The sequence below is a fragment of the Choloepus didactylus genome, chromosome 6 (assembly GCF_015220235.1).
Source record: "Choloepus didactylus isolate mChoDid1 chromosome 6, mChoDid1.pri, whole genome shotgun sequence".
In the NCBI taxonomy this organism is placed as follows: Eukaryota; Metazoa; Chordata; class Mammalia; order Pilosa; family Megalonychidae; genus Choloepus; species Choloepus didactylus.
The window spans coordinates 141,070,932-141,084,862 of record NC_051312.1 but is presented as its reverse complement, the minus strand read 5'-3'; the positions used below and the strand labels follow the sequence as shown (position 1 = coordinate 141,084,862).

General features: G+C 39.0%; 1 protein-coding gene across 1 annotated transcript; it reads left to right on the top strand.

Annotated features, from left to right (window-relative positions):
• The first annotated feature begins 1,005 nt into the window (after positions 1-1,005).
• Positions 1,006-1,935, top strand: LOC119537361 (putative olfactory receptor 10D4). The gene has a single exon (XM_037839849.1). The coding sequence runs from the start codon at positions 1,006-1,008 to the stop codon at positions 1,933-1,935; it is 930 nt and encodes a 309-aa protein (XP_037695777.1).
• Positions 1,936-13,931: the final 11,996 nt, after the last annotated feature.

Here is a 13,931-nt window from a genome sequence, read left to right as displayed (position 1 = left end):
TGGGGGGAATACAAGGAATATCAGGGAGAAACTCAATGCCAATTCTCTTAAATAGCATTTGAACAACATAAGACATGTTTAAACCAAAGCACAGAGGACTGTTATTTGCTTCCAGATTTCTGAGGATTTTTCTACAAGTCTTGTTTATTATGTCCCCCAAAAGTAAGTCTAAGTCCAATGGGTAAGATTTACAGTGAAAATTGAAATTTACCTTAAAACAACAAAAAAGGAACAGGAAAGCCAGGATTTTGTACAGATGGAATGATAAGACCTGGGAAAAAATTTTTTTTCACTATTTTAAGCATTTGTGTATAGCTACTTCTTAGGGTTGTGGTTGAAGAAGTCCAAATTAAAAAAAAAAAATGATTAAACTAAATCATCCTTAAAATCCTTTCAGTTCAGAAAATATATTAATTTTCCTTTTATTTGCATTTCCATAGCTATTTTTGTCTTTCCCAACTATAAAGAAATGAATTTAGCATCCTTTGGTTTGAATTCAGGACCTCTTACCTGCTGTATATGAGAAGTCAGACAGGTTATTTAACTTACCTGAATTATTTTTTAAGCATTTATGAAATGGAAATAGTAATACTTATCTTACAGGATTATACTGAGGCTTAGTTAGAAAATTCTATGCAAAATATTAATGTGTCATCTTTTCCCTCTTCTTTGCTCCATTTCCTTTCCTTTCTTTGTCTTTCCATTCCTATCTTAATCCTCCATGCTTCGACTCTCTTGGTCATTTGTTTTTCTTTACCTGATGACACTAATTTACTTATCTAGTTGGCTGCATTCAGTCCTCACTCCTAGACCAGACTTCCTTTTCAGGGATATTTGCTGGTCCTTTCACTAATAGCAGCTACAACTGCCCTTCTCTTTATGAATCTAATGATTATGCCATATTTCTTCCAATCTTGCATGAACAATGGGAAGGGTAGTAAGCAATGGAAACTGATTCACCTTACTGTGATTTTTCTCCTCCATTCAGGATAAAGTCTAACTTCTATGGCAATACAGAACCACACTTCGGTAACAGAATTCATCCTGTTGGGCATCCCGAACACAGAGGGGCAAGAAACCGTGCTCTTTGCTGTTTTCCTGACCTTCTACCTCTGCACTCTGCTGGGAAATCTGCTCATCCTTTTAGCTATGAGATCTGATTCCCGCCTCCATACCCCTATGTATTTCTTTCTTTGCAACCTCTCAGTGTTGGACATTAGTTTCTCTTCTGTGAGCACCCCAAAGTTGTTAGCCATCCTGTTGGTGAGGAACCATGTTATCTCACTGGGTGGTTGCATGTCCCAGGTCTTCTTTTACCACTTACTGGGCTGCACTGAGAGCCTGCTGTATACGGTGATGGCCTATGACCGCTTTGCTGCCATCTGCCACCCACTGTGTTACACCATCATCATGAACCGCAGGGTGTGTGCCTTCTTGGCTGCCGGCACCTGGTTCACCAGCTCCTTTCATGCCACAGTTCTCACGACACTGACCTTCCAGCTGCCGTATTGTGGGTCGAACGTGGTGGACTATTTCTTCTGTGACATCTTCCCTGTGGTCAAATTGGCCTGTGGTGACACCTTTGTCATTGAGACGGTGAGCTTCACCAACATCGGTGTTGTGCCCATGACCTGCTTCCTCCTCATCCTTGCATCCTACGTCCGCATCGTCATTGCAATCCTCAAGATGAACTCTGCTGAGGGGAGGCGCAAGGCGGCCTCCACCTGTGTCTCCCACCTCACGGTGGTCACGCTGTTCTTTGGACCCTGTGCCCTCGTCTACACCCAGCCATCCTTGAGCGAGGTGCTGGTCACTCCAGTGCAGATCTTTGCCAATGTAGTCACCCCCATGCTGAACCCCACAATCTACACTCTGAGAAACAAAGAAGTTAAAGGAGCCCTGAAGAAACTTGTGGGGGGCCAGATTACTTCGTAAGGAGGTCACTAGTCCACTTGTGGGTAAAAGTGTTTTTCTTTTCATTTGGGTAGTAAAATAATTCAAAAAAATCTATCCATGCCAGTTGTAAGTTTTTTTATTATTTCATAAACACATCTGGGAAGTGATTCAGATTGATATGAGACTGTGATGTCTTCCCTATTCTCAAAGAATAGCTCACTAGCAAACTTTCTCTAAAGGTCAAAATACTAAATATTTTTAGGCTTTGTTGGCCTTATGGTCTCTGTTATAAATATTCAAATCTGTTCTTGAAGCATGAATGCAGCCATAGAAGGAATATTTAAAAATGGATGTGGAGCAACCCCTAGAAGGTGGGGCAAGATTGCAGCATGGTAAGGTGTGGTATTTAGTTAGTCCTATAGAGAAACTAGGAAATTGCCAGAGTCTGTTTGGAACAACTGTTTGGGGGACATGTATGACCGGATAGACATTGTAAACCAGTCTGGGATGGGGGAAGGGCTGAGATTGCAGCACAGAACTGTAAGTAAAGTTCCCAAACTGTGGAGCCTGGTGCTTCTCTCCTACTGACATGGTAGGCTGAGATGGAATACTTCCCTGTGGGAAGCAGAAGTGATCCCCACTACAAGCAAGGGAAAGTAGCTCAACCAAGCTTCAATAAAGTTGTATTTAACACATTTGGACTACTGAATGCAAGTTATGAGCACAGATAAACCTGGAGCAAGCAGGAAAGGAACAATGATAGGAGGTTCCTGGCAGATAAGAGGCAGAGCTAGCGGAAAAAAATATAAAATAAACTAAAATAAAAAATAAAAAGGCTTTTGGAGTTGGCTGAGGTCAGAATACTGTGAAGGGGCTGTACCCCAAGAAAAGGGGCACATAGAGCCAGGTACCAATTCTAGCTCTTGACTGGCAAACCTTGGGGGCTTGGGACTGCCTCTGAAAGGGAATTTTTTTTTTTCCTTTTATTCCCCCAAATATTCTAAGTAGCTCATTGGAGAAAACCTCAGGCATTTCCAATTGTCAGCATTGACCCAGGCAAGGGTGGAGTTAAGATAGGTCTCAGAGACAAAGTAAGAAGTCAAGTGAAGGAGATAATTCCATACAGGTGTACCTTCCCCAATAAAAGGGGGAGGGGGTGCAGCTCAAATGGTGGCCCTCCTTCAGAGAATTCAGGCCCCAGAGGCAGGAAAAAAAAAAGAAATAGCTTAAGCTTGTCTTTTGCCTCTACTGACAGAGACATATTCTGGTGAGAATTAAAGGCACCACACTTCTTTATGCCTATGGTGAGCTGCAGGCTGACAAGTGCCACCTGCTGGGCAGGAGCGGAAATGCACAGAGTCTGGAAGCCTCACAAAAAGCCTGACAACCTGCTGGCTCTCATCCTCAGGTTACATCTTCAGGTTGCTGATTACACCCTCCTCCTGAGAACTGGGTCTGTCTGGAATGGGAAAATCTGATTGGGTTCAATCATATCTGGGTAGACACCCCTTCAAAAAAAAGTTTCCATAAAGGCAAGGCAAGAGTCAGAATAACAAGAGCTAAAAAGTTCTGATCAGTTAAACAGAAGCTATTGTAGAAGTCTAAAATAAGTTGAACTTAATGCCAAAAACAGATAAAGAACAAAGCCAAACAACAAGAAACCCTATGTGAAAATGCAAAAATGACCTCTAGAATGAACTAATCAAGGGAACTAGATGCCTAGACACCAACAAAAAATTATAAGTCACACTAGGAAAAATGAAGACATGGCCCAGTCAAAGGAACAAACTTACACCTCAAACAAGATAGAGGAGTTGAGCAAACTAACTAAAGATGTTCAAATAAACATGCTAAATCAATTCAAAAATCAAATCAATGAGTTGAGGGGAGATATAAAGAAGACACTGGGCAAACATAAGAAAGGAATCGAAAGTTTGAAAAAACAAATGACAGAATTCATGGTAATGAAAGGCACAATATAAGAGATGAAAAACACAATGGAGACTAACAACAGATTTGAAGAAGCAGAAGAAAGGATTAGTGAACTACAGTATAGGACATCTGAGATTGCATACACAAAAGAACAGATAAGGAAAAGAATGGAAAAATACGAGCAGGGTCTCAGGGAATCAATGACAACATGAAACACATGAACATATGTGCCATGGGTGTCCCAGAAGGAGAAGGGAAGGGAAAAATTGCAGCAAGAATAATGGAAGAAATAATCATTGAAAATTTCCCATTTCTTGTGGAAGACATAAAACTACAGATCCAAGAAGCACAGTGTACCCCCCAAAAGAACAGATCCAAATAGACCTATAATAAGACACTTAATAATCAGATTGTGAAATGTCAAAGACAAAGAATTCTGAAAGCAGCAAGAGAAAAGCAATCCATCACATACAAGGGAAGCTCAATAAGAATATGTGCAGATTTCTCAGCAGAAACCATGGAAGTGAGAAGACAGTGGTATGATATATTTAAGATACTGAAAGAGAAAAACTGACAACCAGGAATTCTATATCCGGCAAAACTGTCCTTCAAAAATAAGGGAGAGTTTAAAATATTTTCAGACAAGCAGACACTGAGAGAGTTTGTACCCTGGTGTTTATGGTGGCAGTATTCATGTTTGGCAATGGATGGAGGTGGCCTAAGGGTACATCAACTGATGAGCAGAAGGGTGAATTGTCATGTATACATACAATGGACTACTGAGTGGTGACAAGAAGGAATGAAGCTATGAGGCATGCAACTAGGTGAATGAACCTTCAGGACAGTATGAGTGAAATAAGCCAGAAACAAAAAGACAAATATTATAATGCCTCACTAATAGGGACTAACTATAATGTGCAAACTCTGAGAATTGAAATCGAAAGCATAGGTTATCAGGGAGCTGTAAAGTCTCCTAAATTGTAAGCTCTTACAGCTGTCACATCTACTCCTAAGTTGTTAGGATTATTTCTAAATTCTGAGATGCTGAGCTCTTTGTGTAAAACCTGGTTGTTCCCTGGAATTTCAGGTATCTGTGTGACACCTGAGACTCAGAACTAGAGTTTGGCAGCTATGGAAATCAACATTCCACCATGCAGCAATTGTTTAAAAGGCTGAAAAAGAGATCATACTTCAGTTAGAGATATGAATGAGGCTGATCTAGTTAGGACTAAGGCAAATCAAACTAAAGGGTTTAGGACAATATTGACAGTGTTTTAAAACCTCAACTTCTGAGTGAGACCAAAGGAAGAGATGTTTATTTGGTGGAAAAATCTATATTTTCTGTAGCAAACTATCCAATTTATCTTGTATGGTCATTTTATTCAACCACTGTAATTATATGGAAGCTTGAATAGGGAGCGAGGTCTAGTTGGTTTTTACAGGTTAGTGGGAAGCCCCGATATATCCCAGAGTAATTTGGGCAGAGAATAAAAACTATTTGCAAAGCACCCTTGAGTGACTGGGGAAAAAGGTGGAAATATTAAACTTCCCTACCTGGGGAATTCCTGAATTCTCACAAACATTATGGACTACTAATTTAATAAGTCAAACCCTTATGAGCTTGACCTCATGAAACCTACTACAGCAAAGAGAAGTAAGCCTACTTATAATTATGCCTAAGTGTCACCCCCAGAGTATCTCTTTTGTTGCTCAGATGTGGCCTCTCTCTCTAAGCCAACTCTGCCCTTCTCCCTATGTGGGACATGACTCCCAGAGGTATAAATCTCCCTAGCAATGTGGGACATGATTCATGGGGATGACCCTGGTGGCTCTGTCATCGTGAGATTGAGAAAGCCTTCTTGGACCAAAAGGGGAAAGAGAAGTAAAGCAAAATAAAGTTTCAGTGGCTGAGAGATTTCAAATAGAGTTGAGAGATCATTCTGGAGGTTATTCTCATGCATTATATAGATATCCCTTTTTAGTTTTTAGTGTATTAGAATAGGTAGAAAGAAATACCTGAAACTGTTGAACTGTAATCCAGTAGCCTTGATTCTTGTAGATGATTGTATAACTATATAGCTTTCATGGTGTGACTGTGTGATTGTGAAAACGTTGCTACTGGTATTCCGTGTATCAGTGTATGAAGAGATGAGTAAAAAAATAAACCCCCCAAAATGAATAAATAATGGGGGGGGGGCGTGGATAAGGGGTATGGGATGTTTTCAGTGTCTTTTAAATTTTTATTCTTTTTTCTTTTTTTTTTGAGTAATGAAAATATTAAAAATTTGATTTTGGTGATGAATGTACAAGTATGTGATGATACTGTGAACAACTGATTGAACACTCTGCATGATTATCTGGTATGTGACTATATCTCAATAAAATTGCATTAAAAAATGGATTTGCTGTGTTCCAATAAAACTTTCTTTACAAACATAGGCAGTGGGCAGGATTTGCCCCAAGGCCCTGGTTTGCTGACCTCTGTTATAGAGGCCAGCTGAATTTGAAAACTCTTTTCAAGGCTGTGTTGACAGTGTTTAGGAGTGGATCTGACTTGGTCTCACCAGGGCACTGGTTGAATTGCTGATCAGGGCTGGGCCATGAAGGAATGGACATTATAGAACATGGTGAGCATAAGGGGAACTCTGCAGCACCTCACACACACAGTAGGAACTGTGCCTTCAGCAGGCCCATGTGGGTGGGATCCACTCTCATATCTAGGAATGTACTGTTTCTTTCATCTTTGTACTGGAGATAGCTTTTTGGACAATTCTCTTGGGCATGAGGTAAATGGCCACTGCCATTGCTCATATAAAGAATCTCCTTTCACCTTGGAAGTTAAAGAACACAACCACACCCACCTCAGAAGTCACTCAACTTCCCTCTCCCAGTCCCAATCAGTACATGAGCATTGCACCCATAAAACACCAAAGGGATGGTGTCAGCACCTTGGAATATTCATTAGACAAAAGTACCAAACATTGTCACAGCATATGATTATTTTATCTCAGCTGAGAGAAGCCCTAGACAGAGAGATTCTCCTCCTGATGCCCTAGTCTGATCTTCCTGAGATACAGGGTGTCAGCTGTGGTCTTTGTATGCCTGTGAGCTCTGTGGCTTACCCAGAGGTGGGATCAGGCCCTTTGAGGAGGCTGGGATGACAAAAGGTAATGCCAGAAGTCACAGAGCTTTGTGTTCCCTCATCTCCACAGAAACAATCCTCTAGTATTCTCTATGAGGGATTATCCATCTGCATATTTTAGTCATGCAGAAAATTCTACCTATGCTGAACCCCTGCCTCATCTTTATATCACATAAGTTCTTCTGGGTTGGCACTGCTCTTTCCTCATTATAACTAGATTATTAGGGTGGAACTGGCAATTATGTTTGACCTGATGGGCTACTTGGATAGATAGATAGACGACAGACAGACAGATGATAGACACATAAATAGAAATATAAACAGATATAGAGACAGATAGGTTACATAGATAGAAATAGATATAGATATATGGCCTTTGTTCTTGCTATATTGGGCCGACTTTTGCTGTCCTAGTTCTCCAACAAAACCTTGCGATACCAAGCCCCCAGAACTTCCTAAGAACTCAGTAAAATGGAGCTCCCTCATTGCCTTCTTCTGTTCTCTGGAAGAATATAAAATACACAATTTCTCTAAAGGCCAGAAGCCAAATGTTATAGAACACTTTGCCATAATCACACCAAACTATTAATTTTGACCTTTTCTAGGAAGATTATTAGTAATCATGAATGTTTCTGGTTCAGATAGAAGTTTGCATAACTATTACCCTTAAATCAATATTACTTTTTCTGTATTGGCCCATTTGCATATTCCTTACTTTCTATTTTTGCATTAGCCAAAAGCGGTTTCCAAAATATTATGTCTAGAATTGTGGGATCCAGGCTAGGAGAGTGAAAGAAAGGAAGGTCTGATAGAATGACTCAAGAAAAATGGTTTATATGAGGGAAAGGAGTACAGAGAGGAAGGTGGGACATCTGGCAATTGTCAGGCTTCAGTCCTACTTTTGCTCCTCAGCCCATTACAGCTAGTTATGGCTAAAGTTCTCTTTTCTCTGTTATTTTCATCTCCAGACAGAGCAACATCTCCTTACAAGCTCCACTGGAACATGCTCTCTTGGATGAATTTAATAGCGGAGAAATCTTAAAAACACCCCTCACCAATCCTTAACACTTTAACAGTGTGGTATGCTGTTAAGTCACTTCTTTTATGTTAGTTTGAAAACTCTTAGTACATCTGCATATTTCCCCAACACTCTGCACAGCTCATCATCTCAGCAGGAGATGCTGTTTAACACGATAGAGTCTCTAGGGCACGTGCAATAGGTAGTATTGAGGAAAAGGATATCCAAGACACAGAATCTGGGACCAAAAGAGATCAGTGTGTCTTATTAAAATGAAAGGTTAAAATACCTGGAAGAAAATCTCCAATTAAGAAGCAGTTTTACAAAATGGTCTCAAATCTTTGTGACTCTCATACTTTGATTAATTCTTCTGCCATCACCCTGGATACTACTGCCAGTTACATTTTTATTCTAATTTCCTTTAGTAGATCTGTAAGAATCTAGAGCTTTAAAATATGATGTTACTAAATGGATACTGAAGGAAACAAAAGGGATATGAATAGAGAGACTAAACATAAAAACAGACTGGCTTATGGAATGTGAATCATCTCTGCAGTGACTGCCTTCTTGAAAGCACTTTTTCATGGGGAAAGAAAAATAATGCCAGTTTAAGATGTAAAAGTATAGTAACAAAGAAATTTGGCCTGAAAAGATAAATCTCTAGGAAATGTTACTTTTCTTCTTTTTAATTAGAGAAGGAAGAATGGGTTCCCAGACATTAGGAGCAAATTGACTCCAACACAAAGAATTGCAAAAAGGGAAAGAGAAAGTCATTCATTCTTTCATTCCATAGTTATTTGTTGAGTTCTCCTTTGTTCCATGCAAAATCTAAGTGCCATTATACTTCGGATATTGCCTTTGAGCCCAAGTATCACATTATAAGTGGGGCATTGCCAAACTAGGATGGTGAAATGTCAGGAACCCAAAAGGCATAATGTAAGAGAAATTGTTGGAAATTAAACTCTTCAGTACAGAGAAGACAGACATGTCTGCTGATCTCAAATTTGGAAAAGGATGCTGACTAGAAAAGGGATCAGATTCTTTTAGCAGACTACATAGAATAAAACAGGGAGCATTTGCTAGGAAACTCAAGAGGGCAGACTTTAACTGAAGGAGATTATTAGCAAGGGGATGGTCTTCCTTGATAGTGTACAGACCCTGTATCTAGAAATGTGGGAAGTGTATTCTGAGTGTTACAGAGCATGTTCTGAGTTGCAAAGCAAAATTTTGAAATTAGGGTTTACAGTCCCCCAGGGATTCCTAAAGATGACTGCAGGACTTTAAATCATTAAGTGTAACAATGGCACACACCTGTCAATACTACTTTTTTAAACAAAAATATATTATGAAAATATTTTAATATACTTTTCTTTAAAACAAAAAATGTGTTGAGAGCCTCTGGGTATATGGTTGTGTGAGCAAGTGCAGAAATTTGAGGATATGGGACATATATACTCATGTTTCATTTACTGTTTGGGTGGTAATATTCACTGAACAGAGTCAACTGTACTCATTACGGTCATCATTATAGTTTAAATTGTTTGTCTTCCTAGCCATTTATATGTAATTTATACCTATGCTGGACTTATGATTGAAAAGAGAAACTATGAGGAAAAATGTTATAGAGATTCAAATTTAAAGGAGATAAAAATAACTGGCATTGCTCGTGTTGAACTTAAGAAATTGTATTCATCCCATCAAATTCAGGTATTTCAAGACCATGTTAAAATATATAGTGATGATTATATCCAAGTTCTTATATTTTTTCTGAGAATAGAGTCCAGGTATCTACTCATAAACAATTGAGAAGAGCCTAGAAATAGAAGCCTGAATCTTTCACTTTTAACATTGCCAATTATTAACAAAAGATGAATCCTATTAAATTTGTTTTTAAGCATGAAAGCCTAGAATTCTTAACAGCAGGTTTTTAAAACTGTTTTTGTCCATGTCCCCCATTATATGAAACAATTTTTAATCTGTATTTTAACATAAACATGGTGAATAAAACTAAATATAAGATATTAAACTTTTAAAACATGTATGAAAAAATCATGTATTGTTTTCTGTAACAAAATCAAGATAATTAAACAGGATGTATTCTTTTTTGGGAATAAATACCTCTATGTTTTATAGTTTATTAATATTATTACAGTCTTTAAAATGAACTTTATAACATCAATTTTTGTTTACAAAAAATGCAGCCAGTTTTAAAGATTACCTTTATTGTAATATATGCCTTTTGTACATTTATAAAAAATATTATAAAATTTTAATAATAATAATAAATCTGTATGTACCAAGCAGCAAGAAATGGAATATAACGTAGATGACTATAAACTAGGCTTGCTTCTAGTGAATAGAATGTGGTAGAGGTGATGGGGTTAGGTTGTAAAAGACTGTGGCTTCCATCCTGGGTGTACTTGCTCTATCCTGCTGTCTCTTGGATTGATTGACTTTGCAGAAGTCAGCACCGTGCTGTGAAGCAGTCCTGTTTAGAGGTTCCAGGTCTCCCAATAACCATATGAAGAAGCTTGGGAGTGGATCCTTCCCCAGTTGAGCCTTCAGAGGAGAGTGCAGCCTCACCTCACAGCTGGACTATAAATTTGCAAGAGACCCTGAGCCAGAGGTATCTAGCTAAGCTGTGCCTGGATTCCTTGTTCACAGAAACCATGAAATAACAAATGTCTTTTTTTTAAACACTATGATTTGAACTAATTTTGTTATGTAGCAATAGAAACTAATAAACATGCCTTTTCATAGTCTCTATTTCTTTTTTGAGCTGGTTTTGATAAGTTGTATTTTTCTAGGATTTTTCCACTTTATCAAGGATTCCAAATTTATTGGCAAATATTCTAATATCTCTTATCTGCTTAGTCCATATGCTTCTGTCCTTCTTTTCATTCCTCATATTGCATATGTGTGCCTTCTCTTTTTTTTCTAGTAATCATCTTTACAGAGGTAAATCCATTTTCTTATTCTTTTTAAAGTGAAAAATTTTTGTTTTGTTAAGCCCTTCACTTTCATTAATTTAAGATTTTATATATTATTATTTCTTTGACAACTATGTGAATCCTGTGTTATATGTAAGATAAACATTTCTTATATTTCACAAATATATGGAATTTCAAAGGTTCTTGACTCTCTTCACAGAAGGAGAAGTCCAGATTCAGGGAAAACGTCTTGTTTTAGGTATAATACTGGTACTTAAAAAAACATTTGTTGATTGATCCATTAAAATAACACTGAAAAAGTCATGTGGAGAACAATTCTTATTTAGGGAAGCCAATGTTGTCAGTTGACAAAACTGCTTGTTGGGGAGTGTAGCAAGGGAGACTATATTTCCAAACTGAAATATTAAAAGAAAAAATTAACTGAGAAGTAGGAGAAGATCTAAGGAGAAATTGATCTTTTTCCTGTCACAGCAATGCCCCAAGGGAGAAACATCACCATATTCTGTTTCACTGGATCATTCACCCACTTTTAATTAGCTCCCTTTTCTCAGCAGCTCCTTGAACCAGGGCCACACTCAGAAACGAGATCCCAAGGGCTCCAAGTTCATTTCAATTTCCATAAATGAGAAGACAATGCAGCTATTAGTTTCTTGGAAGAAATCTTTGCAGAAGACAGAAGCACATTCGTTTTATGTCCTATGGTCTAGATTTAGTTGACTGAGAAGACCTGTCTGGATTATGGGAGGAGATCATTAACCCTGATTTATAATGTTATGTCAAAGGCAAATTTGGGTTGATGATCCTAGAGACAGATGGTAAAGGGATCAGAACATCCTCTTTGTAAGTAACCCAAGTGCCACCTTCATCTCTTTTTCCTACTCCTCTTTTCTGCCTCTAATGGAGAGGAGAACTTGGAGTCCTTGACTTACAAATGTCCTCAGAGTTCACAATGAACAGGAACACAGGGCTAATGAATACAAAGTAGGAAATTATTTTCTTCGTTTTTCTTTCAACCCATCATGCTGACCTGGCAACTCACAGGTCAATTCTTATTATTGCCCTTTATAACCAGGAATTTGAACTTAATTAAAAGAATGGAAACTCGACATCAGTCTACATCTGGACACCCTCATTTCAATTCTTTCTGTGATGTGTGACTCCTCTTGATGAAACTCCCAGAACATTTTTGGCAGCAGTATAGATTATGCGTAGCTCTTCTCTGGGTCTGGTCACCTTTGAAAGCACAGTGCAGAACTTCTCTCTGGGTACCAGTACCCTGGCTGTAAACAAAGAAATTCTACATATTTAGGGTAATGGGGCAGAAGAGGACCAGATAGAAGGTGAAGCTACTTTACAGGGTTCTTTAAGAAGACCACTATCTGATAGTATCAAATTAGTCATTGTGCAAGATGAAACAACCAAGATGATATCCAGTAATTGCCAGAAGGTGAATGAGGTATTTCATTCTTTCATTCATCAAACATGTATTGTAGACCTACTCTGTGTCAGGTGATGTTCTTCAGGCACTGAGAATATACAGTAAACACCACAGACAAATTATTTGCTCTCCCGGACTTTACATTTTAATGGAGATAGAGGGGGAAGGAGACAGGATAACCTGTCCAGGGCTATTTTCAGATGCCTGGTGATGTTAAAAGGCAAAACATGGGTCACAATGAGGCAAGATTTTATAAGGTCAGTAATGCCAGAATCCATCACAGATGCAGGACAGTGGCAAGACTGATGTCATGAAAAATGATTAGGTTTAGATCCCTGGTTCTGCCATTTACCTGTGACCTCAATTTGGAAGAATTGCTTAGCTTTCCTAATGCTGGGATGGTTTCTTTTCTACAGTTCTACCTCAGAGGTTATCGTGAGGATCAGATGAGCTGACATCATGTTATATAAGTATTTTAAACTGTAAAATGGTGATTGTTCAACCTTTATGACTCACTGGAAAAACAGAAATAAAATCTAATGTGGTTACTTCTTGACTAAAAGGGGGATGTGAAATGAAATGAAATAAGTTTCATTGGCTGAGAGATTCAAAAAGGAGTTGAGAGGTCACTCTGGTGGGCACTCTTATGCACAATATAGACAACCCTTTTTAGGTTCTAATGAATTGGAATAGCTAGCAGTAAATACCTGACACTATCAAACTATAACCCAGAACCCATGAATCTTGAAGATGAGTTTATAAAAATGTAGCTTATGAGGGGTGACAATGTGATTGGGAAAGCCATATGGACCACACTCCCCTTTGTCCAGTGTATGGATGGATGAGTAGAAAAATGGGGGGGGGGGGGGGCACCAAGTATTCTTTTTTACTTAATTGTTCTTTTTCACTTTAATTTTTATTCTTATTATTTTTGTGTGTGTGGTAATGAAAATGTTCAAAAATTAATTTTGGTGATGAATGCACAACTATATAATGGTACGGTGAACAACTGATTCTATGCTTTGTATGACTGCATTTTTTTAAAAAAGCAAAAGGACTACAAATATAAATGAACACCTTCGGTGCAGCCGTTTGGCAGGGCAGTGCCTTCCCCAAAAGCCCCCAGCCCTGGCACTAGCTCCCGGCTTGCCAGCACCTCTCCCAGCTCCAGCACTCTTTCCTTGTGCACCGGCAGGCCACAGGATCAGAGAGACCCCTCCGAAGCCTTGGGCACACACCTCATCTGGCCACATCCCTGGACTTCACTGCTTTGGACTGGGAGGTCCCAGACTCTGGCTGAGGGTCTACCACGGGCCCTGATCTCCTGTCCAGAATGAGAGCATTGTGGGCTGAATCAGTGGTTCCCACGCACCTGCGAGGTGACTGGGTGGACTTCGACTGATCCAACGGATCAGGGAGTCACTAGACAGGGAGGTTTGAAGAGAGAGGGCTCACCTGCCATGGTGATCTGAAAGGCACACTCTATGTGCACACCCCACCAAACGCCCAAGTGATAGCCCAGGGAAAAAAAAGCTCTAATGTGGTTAGTAGTAG